General features: G+C 43.1%; 1 protein-coding gene across 1 annotated transcript; it reads right to left on the reverse strand.

Moving 5' to 3' along the window:
- Positions 1-1600: 1600 nt before the first annotated feature.
- Positions 1601-23691, reverse strand: LOC115328850 (trypsin-7-like). Its single transcript, XM_029990284.3, has 4 exons — positions 23523-23691; positions 20082-20242; positions 8287-8436; positions 1601-1690 (listed from the first exon to the last, which is right to left on the reverse strand). The coding sequence occupies exons 1-4, from the start codon at positions 23602-23604 to the stop codon at positions 1601-1603; spliced, it is 483 nt and encodes a 160-aa protein (XP_029846144.2). The 5' UTR covers positions 23605-23691.
- Between the last annotated feature and the right edge of the window lie 807 nt (positions 23692-24498).

Raw genomic sequence — 24498 nt, forward strand, 5'->3', positions numbered from 1 at the left:
CATCCGGTTTCGTATAGGCACTTAGAAGCTAACATATTTGTGAGACAGCGAACTCTTCTATTTTAATATTTATCCTATTACGTCCTTCTGGCGTTGCGTTCGGTGAAGTGTTTTTCATATTCCGTATCTTGTTTAATGAAAACTTCTTTAAGGGTCTAATTTGAGTTACCGAAGGCTAGTTCAAATAAAGAAAGCTATATTTTCTCCCCACTGTTCCTTCAATTGCTTACACGCCGAGGTGGCGGGATAGTTAGCGAGTTCTACTTGTAAGTGGGTTTGTAAGGAGGTCGCAGATTTTACAGCTACTGCGCCGGACCCAATTAGATGAAGTCCGAATGCGTAAACGTCGGTGGGTAACCTTTGAGTGCCCATAAAGAAACCATTCCTGGTAGAAATCCCTGAGCCTTACACTACGATGTATCCCATTTCGTATGTGCTGATTTCAGATGTTTTATTTGTAATTTATTTTGATGTTGCAATTTGTCATTTATAATTTCCGAACCGGTTCGCGAACTGGTTCAGCGCCCCGAACCGGTTCGCGGATCGAAATAATCGAACCGGAACTGAACCGGAACAAAATAAATTTACCTGAACCTGAACCGTAACCGAACCCGTATTTTTTTTTTGGTTCGACACACTGATATATATATATATATATATATATATATATATATATATATATATATATATATATATATATATATATATATATATATATATATATATATATATAAATATATATATATATATATTTATTTATATATATATTTATTTATATAAAGAAAAGAGCAAAAAAATAGCAACGAAACTGATTTGAAAAGTTTCTCACTTTTATTGTCTTCAGTCGATATTCTACAACTGCAGACTGTAATTTTTTTTAAACAATGTAGAATCAGTTTTTTTTTTTTTTTCACTGTATGCATTGAAGTTGTATATTAGGATGAACAATATTCCACTGAATCTGACAAACGGTATTTGCTAAAGTTTGCCAGTCTCAGGCATCTGAACTATTTAAGATTACTTAGGAACCTTGTTACCTGTGTAAAACTCCCAATTCGAGCTTTTTGGACGCTATAAATCTACTGTACACAGCAAATGTTTATAGTGATCAATCAATCAATCAGTGTTTATTAAAGTTTCCAGGAACAACCAATCGAACTTAGTGCTGGCACACCTAAAAAAGAAACGAGAAAAAGCACACACAAACACACGAATGCAGAAGGGGAACGCAATTCACCAGTCTGAGAATAAAAATATTAACAAGTACAAAAGACACTCAAATCAACCAGGGAGATAAAAAACACAAAAAAAAGACATCCCCAAGTGTGAGGGCAAAAAGCAAATGCTGAGATATCGTACTACAAACATCGACCCTTCAACTGATCAGCCCTTTTCTTGCAAGAGAAAGTTTCGAACAGCGTTTCCGAACTTGCTCCCGCATGAGTTAAAAGTATCAATCGTATCAAAGTAGCGGTTATAACACTCAGCCGATCTTTGGATCGGGTTTAAGTGGCTAAAATGTCGAGCTATATAAAAAGATAATTCAAGTCGTGTAAGCACACGTGGAACCCTAAGTATTTATAATGATAAACAAATATTCTTATTCAAATGAAAAATAAAATTGGGGTTTGGATAATGTTGCCCGAAATATGAATAATATTTCAAAGCGGCTATTGAAATGCAGTCCTGTCTCATTAATATATGGATAGAATTTCGGGGGGCGGTTTCTAGGCTAGGTGGGCCAAGCTACCACCCGTTATACAAGATACAGATATATATACAGCCATTAGCATCCATCCCTAAATACATACATGAATTTTAATGAATTAGTGCCCTGGTACATGAGCTAGCCTTGGGCTGGTTTGGAGCACACGTATCCAAAGTTGACAACGTCACCACGGGATGGTGCCACAGCCACACAGGTGGTGGAAACTGGCTAGGAAACACCTACCGCAAGCGCCAACAGATGGCGGTGGAATGCAGATTTCGAGAAATTTCGAGTCCCTGAGATCTTCCGGTTCATAAAAAGTATGAATGTTTTCTTATTCCCTCCGTCGACCGCACGTTAGGCTTAGAGTTCAGTAGTGACAAATCAGCGATCATTGTATTTAATGACGTCGAAATTGCGGAGTTAAGTTTCAAAGAATAAAGATTGAGCGAGTCGATAAATAGTATCTAGGAGTATAGAATAACGAGGGAATAGAATACCTCAATGAACATGCAAAATATGTAACTAGTAAGGGAAATAGAAATGCAGCTGTAATGAAAAATAGAGCACTGTCGAACTAGAACAGGTATGATGTGGTGAGGGAGATCTGGAAAGTAGTAATGATTATAATAATAATAATAATAATATTATTATTATTATTATTAATCTTTAGTAGCACAAAAAGTGAACTGTGTCTTGGGGGTCCTGGTTCCGAGCCTGACTTTTGCAAATGCCAGTAATGTTCATAAAACTGGACTTCCAGACAAGGCAAGAACTAAAGCAACGGAGTGAGGTAGATTAGCTCTCAGGAGCGTACGTTAAAACACATGGTGGTGTACAGGGCGTTATGGGGTGGTCCTTATTCGAGGGCAGGGAAGGTAGCAGTAAGATCAAATTTGAGGATAGGCTAAGATAAATATATGCTTAACAATGGGCAGGAAGAGTTCTTAGCTATTTACAGATGAGAAGCATCGGTACAAAACGGAGAAAGCGGACTAGAAAACTTGGATATAAATATATGGGCAATAGCAGGGGCGCAGATGAGAAAATAAAGGTTAGAAGAGAGTTAAAGACACTGAGAGGGAAATATAAAAATAGAGCGTGCAGACTAAATCGGCCTTGGCAATGTGCTGATCGTGTAAGTACATTACTAAGAAGCTCATCTTCGACTATTCTTGGGGGAACTTCTTGTTCTTCGAGGCGAGGGCAGGATTATAGCGCACTAAGACATATAGAGCTAGATATCAGGGAGTAGGTACGGTGTGGAGCTTGTGGAGAGGAGGAGAATGGGGCTCAGGAGACGACTAATTTAACAAACGCACTTGGATTTAGGCAAAGGGATGAAAAACTAAACATGGAAAAGGTGTATATAACCAAGAAGAAATTGTGTGACTGGTGGCATAGGTCGAGGAAAGGATGAATATTTTCTTATTTCCTTTGGGGCGACCCATAGGGCGGAAGTATTGGGCACCCGGTTGCATAGAGGCGCCTCCGTCGTACGGATCGTATGTGTCTTTTAAGAGCCAATCTCTAGATATTTATCTCAATGTTAAATAAATGGTAAGAAAAAAACACTCCATAGGGGGCGCCGGTCGCCGCCATATTAAAAGGGTTCAGCCTCATCCATTCATCCTTCCATCCATACGAGAATCTATGGAATAGGACACGTAGCATCCGAAGATCACCGGCGACGTCCCTCTTCGCGAATTTCGGTGCCGCGCAGTGGGGGACGGCGGGCTCTTGGACTGTTGAAACCTGCTCAGCGCGATTCGCCACTTATGTTTTGCGCTTTTGCATTCGAAGTTTTCCGGCCTCTCTTAAAAGTTTCCACTTGATTTTTCTTATGCATGCTGGATATTTTTTTCGTGTTATCTTCCACTTTTAGAAAAAGGACTGGTAGCTTCCTGTCGTTCTAGCGTTCCTGCTGAACATTCATAGGACGCAAAGGAGGGGAAAAACGTCGAACGGCCCTCGACGCGATTTAGCGAAAAATGGCAACTGTTCTCCCTTTTCCCAGTGATGATCCGCGTGAGTCCTCCCAGTCATAGCCAAACATTGTTGTTCGGGTTGGTGTGGGGAGTGGGTGAGTCGCGTTCATCCCTTAGCCTTGGTGCTGGTGCGAAAAAAGGAAACTCTCCCAAAAACGTGCACCAAAACGCTCTTGGACTCCGTCCGATCGTCATGATGTGACTGTCGTCGCTACTGTAGCGCTGTGCTTTTGTAGACATTTCTCAAATAAAGTCTTTTCGGATAACGTCTGAGTTCTGTCCAGCGGTAACCATGCTATTTGTGCGCGTGAAATATGCAAGTCTTTCGGCTGCCTTCTGTTGTAAATTATTTTCGAGAGCTAAGCGCTTTGTCAACTAACACGCGGCTGAGCGGGCGGCGCCGTCGAAACATATCGTAAAATAAAGCAAACATTCCGGTCGATCTTGTCCTGTCGTACGCGTACCCAACAAACTTAGTTTACAGTTTATTTTGCTTCTTTTTGCTTGTTTCAAATGTGGTAGAATGCTTTCTCAATTTCCTCAAGAAAATACATACACCATAAATCGCAAGAAACAGAGGACAAAGCCGAAAATGTAGCCGCCAGCAATGCTTGAAATTGCTCCTACGCCGGTTGCACCTATCGAACCACAGTCTACTCGGTTAGGGTTAGCAGGCAAATCGGTGAACCTCAAACTTAAAGACTGGGCTCGAATTTAGTTGCGAGTCAGCGCTCCGTCTGTGTCCTCCTTCATCCAGTCCGTCGTTTTGTTTTGCGCTGTTTTAATCTTTTAAGGAATGTAAAAATTCAAGACGTTTGCACATTTCTGTAACGCGAACTTAGACCGCAGCTCATGGGGAGGACAGGGGAGGGTACGCCCCTCCTGCTCCTCCCCTCCTCCTCGCCTTCTCCCGTCCTCCTCTGCTCCTCGCCCTCGCGTCATTTCCTCCTCCCCTCCTCCTCCCCCTCCTCCTCTCACTCCTCCTTTCCTCCCTAGCTTTCCCTCCTCATTAGCACGTGACGCCAATTTCCTCGCTAAATCTATCGGAGAAACTGAATTTGTTCATAGCACCAAGTCATGTGACGTCATTTTCCCCACTAAATTTAGCGGGGAAAGTGAATTGGTGTTCAGGTCCCGTGACGTCAATTTTCTCGCTACATTCAGCGGGGAATCGAATTTCTGCTGAGGTCCCGTGGCGTCAATTTTCCCGCTAAATCTAGCGGAGAAACTGAACTTGTTCATAGTCGACGTGACAACGAGTCATGTGTCGTCATTTTCCCCGCTAAATCGAGCGGGGAGACTGAATTGGTGTTGAGGTCAAGTGACGTCAATAGGGAGTTTTCGTAGATCGTTTTTGCCGTCCCGCAACGCTTTCCGCAACACGCTACGATACCCGAAACTCTACAGTGGAGGCCACAGGAGCGCGGGGGCAGTAGCGGCTTCTTCGATGCGCAGGGCTTATAGCGGAGAGGGGAACGCGGTCTACGAAAACTCCCTAATTCTCCCGCTAAATTCAACGGGGAATTGAATTGCGGTTGAGGTCACTTGACGTCAATTTTCCCGCTAAATTTAGTGTGGTTACGCCGACGCTGCGAAACCCAGAAACGGGCGCCTAAAAGCTGCGCCCTAACATATAGAGCCCTCGGGACTACGTACCCTGGTACCGTAACCAATACTTCAAAGTAGAATCTTCATGAGCAAACCGGTCTCAAAGTAGAGATGGTTCGGCCGTTTCTACGCTCGCATTCGTTTATCTTTTGAATTTTGAGCACCCGCGCCTCTACAGGGAACGTTTTGAGGACATTTCAGTCTTCAGCTAAAGACGGAAAATAAATATAGAGCCCTCGAGCACATACTGGTACTCTGGCCAGGCACGTAGCCAGGATTCTGTTTCGGGGGGGAGAGGGAGGCGGGGGCGGTGCGGGTGTTCGCCCCCCACAACAAATTGCTGTATGAGGGGAGGGGGAGAGCAGGCCCCAACAGAATAGAAGATTTCGGGGGGGGGGGGGGGGGGGGGGGTATGGAGAATCCCCTAAAATGAGCCATTTTTAAGAAACCTTGTATTGAAGGACACATGGTTTGACTGTTTTCTGGCATTCGTGCATCATTTCAAACTTGGAGACTTGCGCCTTGTCCGGGGACGTTTTGAGGTCAGCCGTGTTTTCAACTGATGAAGAAATACAAATTTTAGGGACGCCAAATACAAGCCGGTGCCATTTTAAAATCTTGGGCTTCGGCCCCCTTTGACGAATGCGATAGCAAGTCGGATATTTCAATACGCTCTTTTCTAGATTCTTTTTTTTTTTTTACTTTTGCCGTTTGTGTTTAGGGCGATTGGGATAATTAATTTAATGTAAACATTTAGTACGTGATTAATTATTAGTTTTGACATGTGAATATTCATTTCACAAGAGCAATCATCCGGTCATACATTGGGTACTCACCGCAGTGCTTCCACACGCTACAATAAAAATCACTTTGTTGTTATCACATAACATGAAGAAGAAGCGAGAATAACTTTAAAACTTTCTTGTTTGTAATTTTAGATCAACGTAAAAAAAAAAAAAAACAGCTGTTTTTGTTTTGCTAGTTAATCGATGTCAGTAGCAGAATGCTGAAAATGATCGTAAACGTCTGAACGAGAACGAATCCACCTTATTTTGCAAATTGATCTCAAGAACCCAAGAAACAAATTTTGAGAGGAAAAAATGAAACAAAATATAACCAACACATTATCAATTACTTTGGTTTACTGTATATTGTGCTCGTTTGAACTTTGCTGTTTCTTAAAAAGTGTCGCGAGGTGCCTGCGAAATATATTTTTGTACAGTTGTAATACACATTTTAGAGGCTAAAAATTCGCCAAAATGTTGGGGAGGGATTCTAATTATGTTTCTAAAATAACGACGAGCTTTTTATGCAGAAGTATAAAGTGTACATTTTTATCTACTTTCATACTATCCGTAGTGGCACATTGAAACGTTTATTTGACCGAGGAACTTTACACGTCATCATCTTGAAACTTCGGCACAATAGTTGCGGTATATGATAGAAAGAAATAGTAGCGTGGAAAATTGTATAAAGCGTAACATTTCGGTATTATGGTCATATATGCGGGGCTTCTATGGGAGCGCTGCCGTAACCAGCTAAGAGATGGCGCAAGCAGAGGATGCCACATATTTTTGGGGATGGACAAAGTGAGAACGGCAGGGCTCGTATTTTGAGCGCATGACCTCCAGCACGAGCTCCATGCCTTCCACCGTGCTTTGGCTGGAAGCCCGCGCTCGAGCGGCGCGAGGCGCCTAGTCGAAGATAGAAAGGGCCCGCTGGAGGTGGGTCTACCGAAGCTCCTCCCGGCCGATCTCACTCTGCCCGTCCAGCACCACCTAGAAGAAGACCTCCGCACGCGTCATCACAGTCAAATCGATCGAGGCGCGAGATTGGGCACGAGTGCTGAGTCAGTGTTCGGTTGGGGCTCGTATCCAATCAGCGCCTCGAAGGTCGGGCTCGGGCCCTATAGCCGAGTTAGCGCCATCCGACTCCGATGACTTTTTATGGAGGGAGAGGAGACCATGCGAAGGCCTTCTGTTTAGGCGGTGTAGACCCGTCACAAAGGCGCCTGGAATTCCACGGTAGAGAGTTTTCACGGATGAAGTGATGCACTGTCGTGAAGCCAAAGTTCGCGAGGGTACCATCATGAACGAGTAAACCCGCACTTGAGGCGGTTAGCTGGTGAGCAGGATCAATAATGGTGCTTGCAAGATCGAAAATTGGAGTTAATTGAGACTCGGGAATCTCAAGCTCACGCTCCTAGAAATGTATGCATAGTTAAACAATTTGTCGCATTTATAACCGTTAACGCGTCTAGAGAAAGACCGCGGCTTTGTAGTCGCCTTTTCTTTATAGATGTATATGCCCCCGTTAATGATTGCGGCCCTACGAAGGAATTCTGCTGCCATCAGCCAAGACACCGAGTCAAAACCACCAACGGGTCTGATCAGTTCCTTTAAGCCACAGTCACACATCGCAAAAAACACAGTTTACAAATGATGCTTGAGAGGTGTTTCTTTCTTGTTTAAAGGTCCTGTTACATAGGTCATAAAAAAAGTCTGTCTTTAGACATATATTTAGACTGGGAGTTGAGCTAGTGGGTTCTGATTCATAATGGGGATATATGCTAGAAAAAAGCGAGAACAAGAAGATGAGTTGCACAAATGACAGGATGGTCCTATCCTTTGTGCCACTCATATTTTTTGTCCTCGTTCTTTTGGCGTATATTCCCATTGCGTGTTTAGACAAGTTAGAAAATCATACAGGGTACCCTGGAAAGTTAGCGTGTTTTTTCACCATAAAAATAAACTCCGCATCGCCGAACGCTTTCTCCACCAAAAATGTAGCGCTAGCTGTCCGAATCAGAGGCCAAAGTTTCAGTACTAACCGTTTTTTCATTCAAAAGTCATCGGTAATTTTTTTTAAAAATCTTGCTGAAATTTAATTTACACAAAAAAGTGGACACAAAAACAGTGCATATGCCGCATAAATATGTATCGAATGCAGCGAAGGCCAAGTCCGTTATGGAGTCGCTCCAGCAGTTTCCTGAATCCAGGGCAGTTGCGTCGAGACCCTCGACAAGACAGTAGGCTGACCTGGAGCGGCACATATGGTAGCCCAGGATGTCAATCCCGCCAGCACGTAGCGGCCGTCAGACCTGGGACACTGCAGGGGTCCTCCAGAATCGCCCTGAAAATTAGTATCAACTGTGTTTGATATGGCGCGCGAACTAATGAAGGCAAGCTGAACCAATGACGTTTGACTGTGACCGTGTGCGTTGTGAGCTCTCGTAATCCCTTAACACACTCGCGCCTTGTCTCAGGTAGACATGGAACCCTTTCGAGTTGCGTATACTCCGTTCACATTATGTCTGGACGCAGCGGATGCTACGATCTATCCCAGCTAATCCCACCCAGTGGAGGTAGCCCGTGACACGCTTTCCGCGCGTCTCTGTTCCCCCTCTCCAAGGTCACGTGACCCTCAGACGGCCTTGGATTGGCTCCGATGGCTCGTAGCATCCTCTGCGCCTGGACGTAAGGTAAAACGGAGTATAAACTGAAGGTCTTGCAATATTTTACGAGATAAACTCTGCGGACTATCTATGAGAAAGGGTATAACTTTGTCAGATTTCGTCAAGGGTCACGACAAAAAGAATAAGGCCTAAAAAGTACGCAGATTAAAAGTATTCCGGGGTAACCCAATAGATGGCGCTGGTGTGTTGCGTCGTCGTAAGCCGTCATGAGACGTTAGCGCAGTCGGCTTCTTGAGGCTCGTTCACACAGTTGCGTCGAAGACTGAGCACAGCGCCTCCCCATTGGGTCGAAGTAAGGGTCGCCATAGCAACAGCTCGATACGCAAGCAGTCTTAAGGCGGTCAAACGCTGGTGTCTGAACCGACCTTCAAACGCAACTATTCGAAAAGGCCTAAGGAGATATCTGGAGGGTTTTGGCTCTTGCTACCCAGAAGAAAGTCATGCAAATCTCAAGGAGGATGGTGTATAAAAAGACAAGAGTAAGTGCAGTAGTCGTTGACAATTTAAGAAACGCAGGGCGTGGCGTGTCATGCGAATCTTATTGCTGCTCCTTAGCCAACGAGGTTGCAGCATTAACAGGTAAAGAGGCCAAAGAGCCAATCAAGAACGGTCAGCGTAACGAGTCACATCCCGCATTCCTTAAACGATCAGTCAATATATACCTTTTCATACAAAACAACAACAACAACAACAACAACATTGCTAGACAATTGCTATGCTGCTGCTGATGATTCTACTGCTGCGACTGTCACGACCCGTAGAATATGGGATTGGTCTGACACTTTCTTGGACTTTTGAAACCTGCTCAGTTCGAAACTCCGTCTGTGTTTTGGCATTCGGTGTTTTTAAGCATCTCTGAGAAGTTTCCGTGCAGCCTTTTTGTGCTTTCTTGCACTGTGAGAACAATAAGTTAAATCTCGTTAATTCGAACTCGGGGGGGGGGGGGGGGGGGGACCGAAAATGTATTTGAATAAAGCAAAGTTTGAATTACCGGGAATTTTCTCCCATACAGACTCATAGGACGGGGACCTGCATGTTTGTTTGAATTATCCAGAAATTTGAATTAAGAGAGTTTGAATTAACGAGATTCGACTACTTCGTTTCACCTTAGGTACAGACCCAGCCAACACTACGAGCAGATGGCACGAAATAGATAGCCTCCAAAGAGCACCATCTAACTGTTCGTCTTCCTTCTGTACGTGTTCTATCATCGCTCAATCATCATAAAGAGGAAAGACCCAGTGACTTGCAGTTTTGACGCTGCTTGATTGGTCTCATTTGCTCGTAGCGTCGGCTGCGTCTGGACTTAACGTGCCACCAAGTATCGGGCATGGCATCGAACTATAGGGGGTGCTTTATCGAGCTTGTTTTCTCCACAGCCCGGTGTTTACTGACACAGCATAACAAAGAAATTAAACCTCGTCATGCACGGTCTGGGCACGCGCGCTTCGCTCTTGCCAGCGCTTTGCATGGTCGCACGAGGAGTGGCCTTCGAATCGTCATCTCCGATATCGCTGATCATACACAAGCAAGAAAATTCGGTTTTTGCCCCAACAGCTGAAGTGTGCCGCCAGAGGCCTGACTGTTCGATCTCCTCCCTAATAGGGCTGGTAGCCTTAAAGGAACACTAACACATTGCAGAAGATTTTTTTTCTTCCTTTTACCAGGCGTTTTAATAGGGTGTCAGATGACTACCCAATCAGTATTTTTCTGCGGAGCCACGTATATCTTTAATAAAGTAAAAAAAAGGGAGAGACGTTTACTTCTTCTTGTAACGCCGATTTAGAGCGCAGCTTTTGAGGAGGAGGAAGGGAGGGTACTGTGGAGAGGGTAGGCCCTCCTCCTCATTCGTACCCTGAACTTGTCTCCTCGTGCTTCTTTCACGCGCGAAACGCGCCTCGTCACGCGACGTTTCGGAGCGGTGCCGAAACGTTTGGTGAAGTTACGTGACGTTTCGGCACGTGACTTCCACCGAAACGTCACGGTGACGTTTCGGCACGGTGACGTCACTCGCGCCAAAACGCGATACGACGTTTCGGCGTGATGCCGAAACGTCACCGAGGTGCATTATGGGACGTTTTCCCGCACGGCTACGCCGACGACGCTCAAGCCGGAAGCGGGCGCCTAAAACCGCAACTGGATTAAGCCGCATCCAAAACATGAGCAGGGAGTTATTGGCCGCGACATGTGGACCAACACCACCTAGGTAACAGAGTCGCAGTGCTGATAGAAATGTCGCCATCAGCGAAGGCCAACGCTGTTTCAACGACTGCACACGACGACTGAATCAAAGTTCGGCTCAAACTTGACTAAAGCCAAGTACTGAAGCACTACTCGTTTCCAATTTGTGTCCTGCGTCGGCCTACGTTTCCCAGGCAGAAATGTCAGCCGTATACAGTCTTGTCTTCTATACTTTGTTTCACCTAAAATCCAGACACAGCCGACACTACGAGGTAATAGGACCAACCAAGATGCGTCAAAAACGCACGTCACTGCGACTATTCTGTTTATGATTGGTTCAGCGATGTTGAAACACGTAAAAGAACATATCGAATATCATGATGGTCCGCTTTTTACGCTGCCTAATTGGACCTATCAGCTTGTAGCGACGGTTGCGTCTGAACCAAAGGTGAAACTAAGTACAGGCGGTGTTATGTGGACTGGGTAGAACGAGGAAATGTAAAGGAGGAAAGAGTTGTCGGAAGTCACGTGGCAATACACGACCGCGCTTTATTTTCCTTCGTGTTTTCGGCAATGCGAAGCCGAAGAAAAACGCTCAAACGTCAAGCACTTTGTGCTTGACATTACGTGTTCTGCTGTTCGGCTATCTTGAGTTGTAAATTATTTTCAACAGTTAAGACCCGTTCACACACTTGGAACTGAGTAGGACCAACAGAGACAAGCCAGGTTTTAAGCCTTTAGCGACGGCGTAGGACCGGATGCGCTGTTGCGGAGCAGGACCTAAGCCGTCGCAAGAGGAATAAACCCGGTCTTGTCTCAGTCGGTCCTACTCGGTTGCAAGTATGTGAACGGGCCTTTAAGCGCTTTGTCGATTGATACGACTTAGAAGGTGGCGCCTTATCAAATAAAATAAAACAAACATTCTAATCACGTATATTCTGTAGTGCACGTACTAAACAAAATAGCTTTTAATTTGAAATGTGTTTCTCAGTGGCATCGGGAAAGTATATAAACAATGCAACGTCCAAACAACGGAAAAATACGAGCATTTACCCTACAGCAGTGACCGAAATTGTGCCTAGGCAGGCTATATGCTTAGCGAAATCAACAGTCTACTAGGTTAGGGTTAGCGGGGATGCCCGTGGGAGAGCGCGAGAGTGGGACACCGGTGCGTGAGTGTGTGCGATTGAAAAAAGGTTCTCTTGCCCCTGGGGCCAAGTGTTTTTTAGAAAGGTGTATAGCTGGTGTTGATCTAAATCTTATGCACTTTCGCTACAAAACAGCGGACAAAAATGGTGCTCAATCTTTTCAGGTTTAGCTCGGCATGGTTCTGTCATCAGGATTGCCAGGACCTCAAAGCTCTTGCACATGCTACTGCGTCTCTGATGTCGACACAGGTTTGCCAGGACCTCGAATATCTTGCACATGCTAGTACGTCTCCGATGTCGATGCTTTGTAAGCTGAGTAACATTCAGGGCACTGAAGCTTATATTGTCCAGGGCCTGGGTTTTGTAAACAGCTACTGAATTCGGTATTGAACGGTCTTTATAACCGGTAAAACGTTTAACCTTTTTCATCTGGGTTACCTCATTTGTTATGCGCATTTCAATGACTTTCTCAACTATTTGTCAACGAAAGTGCGTGATAACCAAACATAATTAAAAAAAAAAAAAAAACTGAAATAATAAAACTTGCGTCGATCGACGAAGATAAGCTTGGTGGCTTTAGTGCGTAACGACTCGAAACATATTCGACAACTTGATAACGAAACGAACAGCTCATTCATATTTGCTTGCTGAGGGTGTTTCTACACGCTTAGCCTCACAGAGTTCTCTGAGACTGCTTATATGAGCACATTACGCGACCACGATGTGGTGCGGAAAATGTTCGCGCAATGTGAAATTGCACTTTTTTTTCAAAAGGAACAGTGAAAAGGGGCAAAGGCGCAGCTGGCTTATTCGGAAAGGTGCGCGGCGAGGTGACTGATGCGTTCTTTGAAAATAAACTGTCTGCCCAGCTTAAAGGCGGGCGCTCAAAATTTTCTTCAGCGTGGCAGAAGATTCCCCCTCTTTTCTTTTTTTCCTCCTCCCCTTTCCTCCTCCATTTTCCTCTTCGCTTTTTACGGCCTTCTCGCACGAGTGCAAATGGGCTTACCGGCCCCCCGACAAAATCTCTGTAACCCTTGAAGGTTCTCTGCTTCAATCCCAAACACCAGGGATTAGTTAGGCAGGCTGGATATGAGCTCGGAAGGGTTCGGGGTGGCTCGCTTTTCTTTTTTTTTTCTTTTTTTTTTCTCTTTTTCTGCAGTTCTAAAAAAACACTCAGATAGTCAACACCAACTAGCCCAACAACAAGTTCTTTTACATTCAGATACTTCCGCAAGCGGCCACACACGCTACAACACCGCATATTTATCTCGAGTGAACGGAACTTGAACATCACAGCAGAAGGAAAAACGATGGGTATTTTTATCCGAACTTTGAGCTCTACCCAAAGAGTTGAAAATTTGTCGTTCTAACAACGGCACACTGAAGAGTGATTTTATCACTATTGTGTTTTTGTTTTGTTTTTTGTTTTTTGTACAAACTAATAATCATGAGTAATTACAAGTCAAAGATATTGCAGTGAGAGGGACACAGTCTGACCATTTCTGGGGCATAATATATACGTTCGTACTACAGGTATTTTCTAGAGTGACGGCCGCCTCGTTGAATCTACTAAGAAGAGTAAAAACAAACTTCCATAAAAACTGAAACGGTTTATGGTATATTTCATCTATCTTCAGCCTTTGAAAAAAATTTCTTCGTGGCCGAACGTGCATTTAGTTTCTGTCAACAAATGTAACTGAAAACTTGACACCCGACAAATATCTTGCGTATCAGCAAAGAGAACGGGAAACCGGAGATTGAACCGAAAAATCACAACTTTCTTCGCGTAAAATAGTGCAACTAGCAATAGTAGCATATTATGCCATTTATTAAAAGACAGCAGGTATTACGAAGTTTTCATTCTCTTCTGTTCGCATTTGTTCGCTGATGAAGAAATGGAATGCCCAGATAGCCTCTGCATCCCTTACATAATTGTTTGGGGCTTTGTCAGGGTGGGCGAAGGCCATCTCCAAAAAAAAACCCAGGAGTTCGGAAGGTGTGCTACCGCAAGTTTTGGGGCTGCTTGGCTAATTTAGGCGCCTGGCGTTCCCCGCCTACTTAGAAAAGAAGCGGAACAGCGGTCAGCTCAACGTCGTCACCAAGCGGGAAATCATGCCGAAATGTGTCCTTGAACACGTGCGAGATCTTTACCCAAACCCAGCCGGGATTCGCCACAATTCATCTACGAAACAAACTATAAAAAGGGGTAGGCTTAAACGATTTGGCAGTTTTTGAATATAGTCATGCGGACTAACGGTCCACAAGTACGGAAAGAAATGCGGCAGAAATGCAGAGCTCTATTGTGTTCTTTATGTCCGTACTTGTCTCTCGCGCTGTACGCCAATTAAAATAAATTCTGCAATATCTGTAGATTATGCCTGGTTATGTTGTCTTTAAAAGAAAAGTAATCAAGCAAGTTCGGTATCGTGCCACCAATTTATGCATATACAATTTTATGTGGAAGTCGAAGTCAAAACAGTACTTCCGCGGGAAATAATGCATCCGTCGTTCTTCGTCTTCCTGAAGCTATGAACTACCGATCTCGGCTACGGGACTTTTGGGTCCACAAAATATCACGCTCAGTAGAAATTTTGCCTTTTCTGCCAAAAGTACTGAAAATTATTTATTTTTCAAACAGGTCGGGTGGTGATGCGTGTTTGAGTGTAGGACCGTTGACTGGGCACTGGTTTGTGCCAAGAGTGCAGTGCTTCCTTTCATGCTGCCCGCGACGAGTGTTGAAATTTGAATATAGTAGAAATAAAATCAACTGACGCCCTTAGAATTATTTTAAACTTGCGCTTTCTTCAGGCATTAAGATTTTGATCGTACCTTTTATTCACTGTCGTCTTCGATGAGGGAACAACTTGCCGAGGCGGCCGCGCTGTCCTCGTACGCGGCTTGACAGATAAGGTCGCGAATGCTTTTCACGAATCTTTAAAGACCAAGCATAAAAATGAAAGACGCAGCCACTTTACGCCAATGAAACAAACTTTATGTTTTGGGCAGATGTCTTGCGAGAGTTGCAGTATTTTAATTATGCCTAATAAATTAAATGTTTAGGACTAAGTACCAAACTTTTTTAGATGTATTAAGAACCAAAATGTCAATTGGAAAGTTCTAGAGCTGCTTGAGAAACACCCGATTAGCTGTTTGCAACGTGATAGGCTCGCGTGGCTTCCTTCTGACTAGTAATAAAGCTTATGAAACATAACAAAATGCCCCGTGATAAAGCGCCCGCCCCATCATAAACTCAATTTCGAATGTCCCGGGATTTGTTTTTCATAAGCCGGAAAAAAAAAAAAGAGATGCATGCAAGACGCGTGCCCCACGCTTTATTTATATCAGAAAAGTACTGCCCTCTGTTTTATATACAACGTTTATTATTATTTTTTTTTCACCTACTAGATATTAGAAAAAACGTGGAAATTAACGTTTTGTGGATGTGAGCTATACGGCCAGGCGAAGATTGGGTTCAAGAAAGAACGCAACAAAAACCAACTGATTACCTAACATTTGTTAGTGAACTTTTTGATTATAAAAGAAAACGGGATAGTTGATTTATAAAGTTGTTGGGCGTAATCGAAAGTTACCAAATTGTCCAGTGAAAATTAGCGCCATTGCGGTTTGTGTAGGTGAGCTATACGTCTAGGCGAGGAATAGGTTCAATAACGAAAGCAACTAAAACCGACCGATTGCCTAAAATTTGCTAATTAACCTTTTAATTAGAAAAGAAAACGGCATCTTGTATTTAGAAAGTTGTTGGCCATAATCGCAAGCCACCAAACCGTCCATTCTTAAAAAAGATGTAACGCGCGTACACTATTATACGGCGTCCTCCTAATTTGGGCGCGAAAATATAGTTCTGATTTTATGTGGGCTCCATCTCCGCGTGGCACAGCCTAACGCCATGAAGCCAAAGCGGCAAATCATGCGCATCGCTGTGATAAGGCCACTGTAGAAGGGGCGAGGAGTGCGGTGGCCGAAAACATTGCGGTAACACGATTCGCGTCCAAATTAGGCTTTTTAGGACGCCGTGGGCCACTTCACGTCCTCAAGATCTCTTTAAAAATGAATGATTTGGTGTTTTTGATGACTACAGATAAGGCACGAACCGCAATTGCGTAACTCTGACGTCTTTTTTTAGAAAAATGTCTAGTCGTTAAAAAAAATCGCCCTGTATAAGCACGAATGTAAGGCAGTTCTTTACGTCCGGCGACATCATTGCGGCATGGAAGGAGACGTTCACCACAGAGCATACGCTGTGTATGATCTGTGGTCACTGTTTGTTTGTTTTTCGTACGAGAATGAGCAAACATTTGATACCAAATAAAATATATTTAGCATTCACCAAATTCGGCTTGTTTACTTGAATCAAATCGATATTTGATTTGATTACACTTATTTTGTACCCGCACACGCCTACTGTATTCCCTAATGAGTTACAAGTGATAATTACATTGTTTTTTTTTTGTCGTGCGAGGTCATCACAATTTATTAATAACAATCGGTGCTATGCGATTACGCGGAGGAAGTGCATTTGAAGATATTCGGTATTGTTCTGAATACACAAGCAACTTCAAACGTCTTGCTGTTTGAGTACTTTCCTACACGCAGGACCAATAATAAAGCCAAAACTTTATACAAGAGACTATCTCTATCAACTCAACGCGCAAACACGATGTGAAGCGTGTCTGCGTATGTTGGAAAAGAGATACCGGTGAGGCAAACCATAGCGTCGAATGTGCATGCATCAAAATGTCCGTGCACCGAAATATCCTCGCACCGAAAAGTTCCACACCGAAAAGTATTTGCAGCAAAAAGTCCGTACACTGAAATGTCTGTGCACCGAAAAGTCCGCACCGAAATGCCATACAGCAAAACGCTCTATACCGAAAAGTGCTAGACCAACTATACAGATGGGATCCTCCGTCACCTTTGCCGGTTTATGAACCATGATGATTCAGAACCACTAATCTATGGAGCGCCGTCGCTGATATACAGAAAACGCCGCTCGTACTTCCCGTTGTTGCCATGAATCTGCCTAAACAACGAAAGATGCCAAATCAAATATTTATATTAAAATTGATACTTCAATGACTGCTTCTTTGAGCAGAACAAGGTATTTGTGCTCACACAACAGCAAAGAATCGTCCTCCAAACCAATGCTAAAAAAGAGCCAATGCAACTCGTAGGTAAGAGCAAGTGCCAAGCTCGCTCAAAACAGCTATTCGGTTGGTTCAGCTCCCTGTCGCAGGTGTGCCGGCTGGCTTCTGGATAGTCTTTTCAAATCCTTGAAGCTTTCTTTTCCTCCACCCCAAACTTGTCAAAAAAAAAACAAAAAAAACAGGCAGCCGGCAAAAAAAAAAAAAAAAAAGCATCGCAAAAAGGCGAGGAGGAAACGAGAGGCGATTTTCTCCTTTCACAGTGGCGAGAAGGAAAGTGAGGGTCGGGTTCCTTCTCTCTGCTTGCGGGCCGGCCTTTAACAACGTTTAATGTAGAAAACAAATAGCGATTAATAAAAATATCTAATTCCTTTTGTCATTCTTGGTCACGTAACGCAACATATATTTCTGTTATTGTGACATTACGCAATATACCTGGTCATATCTTTGTAAAATCACTGCATAATTTTGAAAATATAAAAGTCAAATGTAATTGAGTTCGGTACAGTATTTTTTATTACTTTTAGGAGACAGTAATTGAACACTGCAGTAGATTGCATTTTTGTTGAAGTAATTGATTACTCTACACAATACTGCTTTATTGAGGTCATTTATTAGTGTATTCAATTACAGTTTAATTAAGTAATTATAATTTATTATATTGCGTTTTCGATAAAGTAACTGTAACTTGAATCAATAGCATATTCAATTAAGTAATTGGAACTTTAATATAGCATATTAATAAAGTGATTATAGACCTAAATATTAAAATAGCGTTCAAAACTTAATAATTGCAACTCCAATCAATTGCTTTTTCAGGGAAGTAACTTAAACTTCAAGCAATCGCATTTTCAATAGAGTAAATGTAACTTTCAGCAATTTCATTTTCAATGAAGTAATTGTAACTTTAATGAATTCCGTTTTAATTAAGTAGTTGTACCTAGTCAATTTTATTTTCTATGAGTGATTGTAACATATTTTTAACAATCTTGAAACGACGAAAAAAACAAGGACAAACTAAACACGTCTCAAACACAGCTACTAAGCTTTTTTGCAGAATCTTATATACACCATGTCCCACGCACGTCCCCCAGAAATTTGCACACGTCCCCGTGGCCTTCAGCTAGGGTACATCTCGTCTTGACCTCAATTCAAACCAACAACCTCAGCTCATACAAAGGTGTGCAAACCTACTCTCCCCTCCACAAATTCACATAAAGACCGAACCCGGCGCCACCCTCGCACATCCGTACAAAGATGCCCCACCGGCGCCATAAGGTGGCATAAACAACGAAACTATTTTATAAAAAAAAAGGAAAATGACAGAAGCATGAATGAATATTTTGATCGATGGATACGCCTGAACTCTTTTAATCGGGCGGCGGCTTGCGCTACCTACATTCTAAATAAGATAAACTAATATCCGAATTAATTCGTGATCAACAAATGGCAGAATAATCTCATTACGCTGCCAAGCACAAGCCTTCATCTACCATTCTCCAAGAAACCTCTTCCTTCCCTCGCCTTATGCCACCAGTCTGGTAACCTGTGCTTGGCCATCTCCGCTTTCCCAGCGTCTATTTTTCCGTCCGTGCCTTTAAAACCTAAAGCCTCCACTATATCAGTATCGCGTTGAACAACCGCAGGGAGAAGCCCTTTGCAGGAGGGTAGTAAGTGTTCAGCCGCCTCCTTTTCCTCCCCCATGTCCCACACACCGTATCTACGTCCTCATATTTCGCTCTTTACATTCTAGTTCGTAACGCTCTTATCCTGGCCTCAAACAACAACGAGCTTCTTCTGGAAATGTCAAAAATAATTATCTTAGCAATATTCATCTTACGTTTTTTATACGTCTTCAAAGTGAATTTAGTCTGCGTCCCTATCATCCCCTATTTCCCTCTCAGCTGTTTTAACTCTCTTTACTCTCATTTTCTGATCTGAGCCTTTATAGCCCAAAGGTTTCGACCTAACATTTGTTGTTCGGTTTCTTCACTTTTTATCGACGCACCTGATGTACAAATAGCCAAAAAACGTTCCGTGTCCATCCTTCCTCCTTCATATATCTTAGTCTACCTTTAAATGCTATCTTATTATATACAATTGTGTGAATAAAATTTAGTAGCTGCTTTGGACACGTTCTGTGTTTGTCCCCTCTTTCGTCCACCGTCACCAGTTCAAAACTGTGTAACATGCAGTTCGCCTGTGTGCTCTCCTTCTCTTAGAGTAGTTCTTACTTTAGTCATTTTCATCTTAAATGAAGTAATGCAACTCTAACGAAATATATTTCCTCCGTTACTTCTACAGAAACCTAGACTAGACGTCGCACGCCGAAAGGGAATCGGCGCAAGTCGACCAATCGACTTACGCTGTCTCCATGCGCACCTGACCACTTATAGGAGGGCTGTTTTTTCAGCTTCCCATGAACAGAGCAAACAAAAAAGGGTGGTTAAATTCTGGTAATATACACAAAACGTAGATACATACCCTGGCTACTCCTTGACAGGATTAGCGCACATGTTTATGCAGTTATTTAGACGTGCAACACATTTTAGATGCCCTCGCCAAGAAGGTTGCCGCCTGGGCTCTCAATCATTCTATTCCAAGCTTAACTAGAACATCACTCACCACAGTCGCGTAGACTCTCTTAAGAAAACTGCATAAAGCTTCGGGGAGGAAAAAAGCCACTGAGGGTCTCTTTGAACTCGTGATAAAAAATACAAGTTAACCCAGTTCATCGGAAGATGAAAAACGAATTACCCTTCTACAACACCGTGGGGTCTCTGATTCTTTTAAACACGTTTGGTCGCTTACCTGGCAGGTAGATTTTCCTCCTTCTTCGGTTCCTGCGCAAATCATCGTGTTTCTGTCGACATGTTGCACACCGATGTAGTCCCTTCTACATTCATCGTATGGTACGATGGGCAAGTCTACTTTTAGCAGATCGGGATTCGAGTCGTTTCCCCCTTGGGTTCCTGCGTGTTATGTGACGAAGTAAAACATATTACTCCGCTTTATTCGTCGAATGAAACAATATATATATTACATTTTTTTGGACGGTTGAACTTATCAGTAACTAAATTTTAAAAAAAGCAAAAAACGAAAGAGGGACCTATGAAGTAAGGTGCCTGGAACGCGTCCTCGACTGGTGTGTTTAGCGTCCCCTTCCGGCCCCTACATCAAAAGCGGTTCCAAAGTGGGAACAAATGACGTCAAAGTAACCGTTGTGTCGTCCTGTCGAATGTCGCGATCCTGGCGGTTGACGCTACGAAGTCTAGGCAAAAAAGAACGAGCGAGCGCAAGTGTTGCAGTCGTCGCAACGTCCCAACTCTTGCCTGCTGAAGCTTCCGTGGAATTGTCAAGTTAAGAGCTACCTGCGGCAGAGCAGGCGCCTGCCACATACACCGCCAGGGTCGCGTTTGGTGGCAGCGTGTCACTTTTGTGACGCCATCAGCCGGAAATCGAGGGACGCGGTAAACACCAGTAGGAGTCGTGTTCCAAGCACCATAGTTGAATGCACTACAAAATACACGTGTCACTTGTATTGCAGTCCATGTCCCTCTCATGTTTTTACGTATAATGACAAAACAATGCGTTAACAACTACTTCCATTTGATTTCCTGATACGCAAAACCTTCGTTTAGAAGATCTACTGAAAAAAGAATAAAAGCCCTTAGGCTAGAGTTTTTAGATGATTCAAGTGTGAACTTGACAGGAGATGCAAGATATTATTGAAAACTTTTATTTTACTTGAAGAAATTCGATAATATGAAGGGAATTAAATCAACGAAAATGATGAATAAACTGGAAGCCCCTTGCCTAAAAAGGTAGCCAAAACTCGAGAAACAAGACGTTCAAGATTACTGGCGGTAGCAAGTTTAGAGTTATAATAATATTCTAGAAGAAAAGGCCTTGTGCATTCAGGCTGCTTTAGAACGTCCGGCATAGTTGCTGAGATCGGGTTTCCCAGTTTGTGGTCCCGATAGATGCGAATCGCTGGCGACGACTTAATACATACAAAGAAGCAACAAAGCATCCCATGCATTGTCTGCTCCCAGTTTTTCTAGCTTACTCCCCCCCCCCCTCCCGCCCAAAAAAAAAAAATAAAAACACGAAATAGCGAATTGTATAAAAATAAACAAAGGTGACAAGCGCTCCAGCAACTTCAACACGTCGCGGTAAACGAACCCTCACCTAACCTTTCGTCTGTTTTCTTTTTTGCTTTTATTTCGCTCTCTTTCTCGTTCTTCCTCTCAGGACCATCGATGTCAGCGCTCAGGATTTGCCGCTTCTGCTTCCATATTTAAACCCCCTAGCGGGAACTGACCCTTTTTTAAAAAGTAACCGAGCAACACTGGTCGCCGCCATATTTTTGACATCTTTCCCCGCGCAAACAGTGGTTTCGAGTTCATGCCGAGTGCTGGCGCATCTCTCGCGTTCAGTGCATGCTAAATGTGCATGCCCAAAATTATGGTGACCTCGGAGCAGATATATATGTACTAAAGAGCCCGATATTTTGAAAAATAAAGTATATTAAAAAACTGAAATGAACCATAACTTGCGAGATTCCCTTATGCCAACGTATTGAGGGGAGCCACCAGTAGTAATGCGCATTTTGCCAAAGCTAAATTGTAGCTTCGCCTCTTTCTGATTTTCACGGCTCTAGCAATTTGGTGATGTTGGTTTCTCTCGTGAATTCGCTAATCTCAAATATAAAACAAAACAACAATAAACAGTTTTGTAATCGAGTAAAGACCGTTTCAGCGCATATCACGCAGGCGAAAAATACCGAGTCAATGAGGTGTGAACACATGCGCAGAATCTTGTATACCGCACAACAGAGCAACAGCGCTTACCCAGAATTCGTTCACAGTCCATCAAACAAAAAAAGGCAGCGCGGAAAAGGCTATTTTTGGAAAGGTCTATATAGCGACTAACAGCTTAAGAAGGAACGCAGGACTTTACAAGTCGAACTTTTAAGTCAATGCAACACGGTTTTTTTGTATAAACATGTAATACTATTTTTTAATCATAACATAATCTTTTATAATCCAAATGAAACACACGCGGATTCGTTTAGTTTATTAAATAATACTATACCGGTTGTTTGTGGGAAATCCGAGCACGGCTTTTCGCATCGCAAAAATAAACTAGTCATTGCGAGGAGCTTCAACTTTGTCAAAACGAAGCCCTAGCCGTTCGAGCAAGACACCGAAGTTTCAGCGCAAACCATTATCTTATTCACAAGCTAGAAGCAATTTCCGGAAAATTTAAATGAAAAAATGGCGCTCGGCGGCGCTTTCCAATACATGGAGCTCTATGGCGACAGAAACCGAAAACGGGCGAAAATAGGCCCCGTTCTTCCAGTGAAAATGAAAAAAAAAAATATATCACCTGTAACTTTTTAATGAAATAACGGTTAGTGCTGAAACTTTGGCATCTTGCTCGTACGGCTGGGGTTACGTACGTTATGACGGAGTTTAACCTTTCCGCGATGTCTAGTTTATTTTTGCGGTGCGAAATGCCGGGTTCGGTTTTCTTACAAACACTCGGTATACTAAAACCAACGAGGTAGAGGGGCTTGGAGCGATAAACCGGTATACCGTTCACCAGGCAAAAGTGACCCCCTGTTGGCCGCCGCCATGTTGCACATTTGTTACTACTAGATAATGTGGATGCTTGAGCTAGTTGATAATTCATGCTTGGATGAAACAGCGCGGATATAGAGTCACACTCACAGGCACACAAGACGCGGAATTACCACTAGACACGTGATCGTACCAAATCCTGAAGTTTTTACGCAAAACTGAGCCGAGAATTGTATTGCGATCGCTGTAAAAAACACGATAAAACTATTTTTTTAATACTGTTAGCCTCAGGAATCAATGTCTAGCTCCGATAAAAAAAACCAAAACACAGCACCGCGGTTGACGGCATCTAGCGGAGGCATTGCGAAGCTGCCCGAGTTTTTGTCGTAAAAGCACATTTTGTACTTAAAACAAACGTACTGTTAATAAAGGTCAATAAGCAATTATTCTTGCGCGGTACGTCCTTAAAATCTAGACGTAAAACTATAAGGCCACGTGTCTAGTGGTCAAAAATGTGCAACATGGCGGCGGCCAATTGGGGGTCACTTTCAGCTGCCAGTTCATCGCTCTAAGGACCTCTACCTCGCTGATTTAAACACATTTATAGGTGGCAATTTCCTTCATTATGCTACATGAAATTAAGAGAGTTTAGCCGACGTGCGCTCACTGTCTTTTGTAAGTCCCCATCCACTTGCAGTGCAGGTTTGTCCATCAAAGTTCTGGTTTAAGCTGGGAAGACAGATGGGCATGAGATGCTTCTCCTGACCATTGAAGTCCAGAGTCTTGTTGAGCTTCAGTATCGAGTAGTCATATACAAAGGTGTCCGGATCGTATAGTGGATGAACTGTTATCTGTGTTTATGGGGTAATAAAAAAAAGAAAAAAGAAAACACAAGAAACAAGGCGTATATTAAAAACCTTTGAAACAAGAGCAAACCGCATGCAAGATGTAATTTTGAATCTTAGGGCAATAACGTAAGAAAGGTAGGGGGTTGTTGAAAAATACCTGATATAATGAAATAGCACTGTGCCACTCCTAGCCTACACCGTGAGAGGAAAAGCCACGACAACCGAATTTATGATTATTGTTACATGGATGACTCTGCGCTCTTGCATTTGAACTAGTATTCGCACACGTAAATTAAAAGGTTAACATTTTCATTCAATTATTGGTACAGTTACCCTACCGCTAATAGTATAATATATAAAAAAAAAGCACAAGAGATTTGTTTTTAACACAGAGTGGTTCTTTAGACACAAATCTTGACTGCGTTGAAACTGCCGAAAATTACTCGCGCTACAAAGGCAAATGTAGAAATGACGCTTGAAGTATGATTTTATCCTGCAGATTGTTCTTTGAAACGCAGGTCGTGTGACGTTGAGGTTTTGTAAACTTTAGTAGGTGGAATAACTTGAAGAGAATTCGTTCGACGCTTAAGGCTGTTCACACATTTGCTTTTGAGTGTTACTGAGTGAGTTGCGCGAACCTTGTTAACACTTACGACGAGAAAACAAAATGACGCCATATAACAAACAGTCGCTGCTCACCTCCAATTCGCGAATGACTAGACTGAAGGCTTTACCGTATTTGCGATGCCAAATCTACAGACTCTATATAAGAACTTGTCGCTTAGAGCTTTAAGG

The sequence above is a fragment of the Ixodes scapularis genome, unplaced genomic scaffold, assembly GCF_016920785.2.
Source record: "Ixodes scapularis isolate PalLabHiFi unplaced genomic scaffold, ASM1692078v2 ptg001354l_1__unscaffolded, whole genome shotgun sequence".
In the NCBI taxonomy this organism is placed as follows: domain Eukaryota; kingdom Metazoa; phylum Arthropoda; class Arachnida; order Ixodida; family Ixodidae; genus Ixodes; species Ixodes scapularis.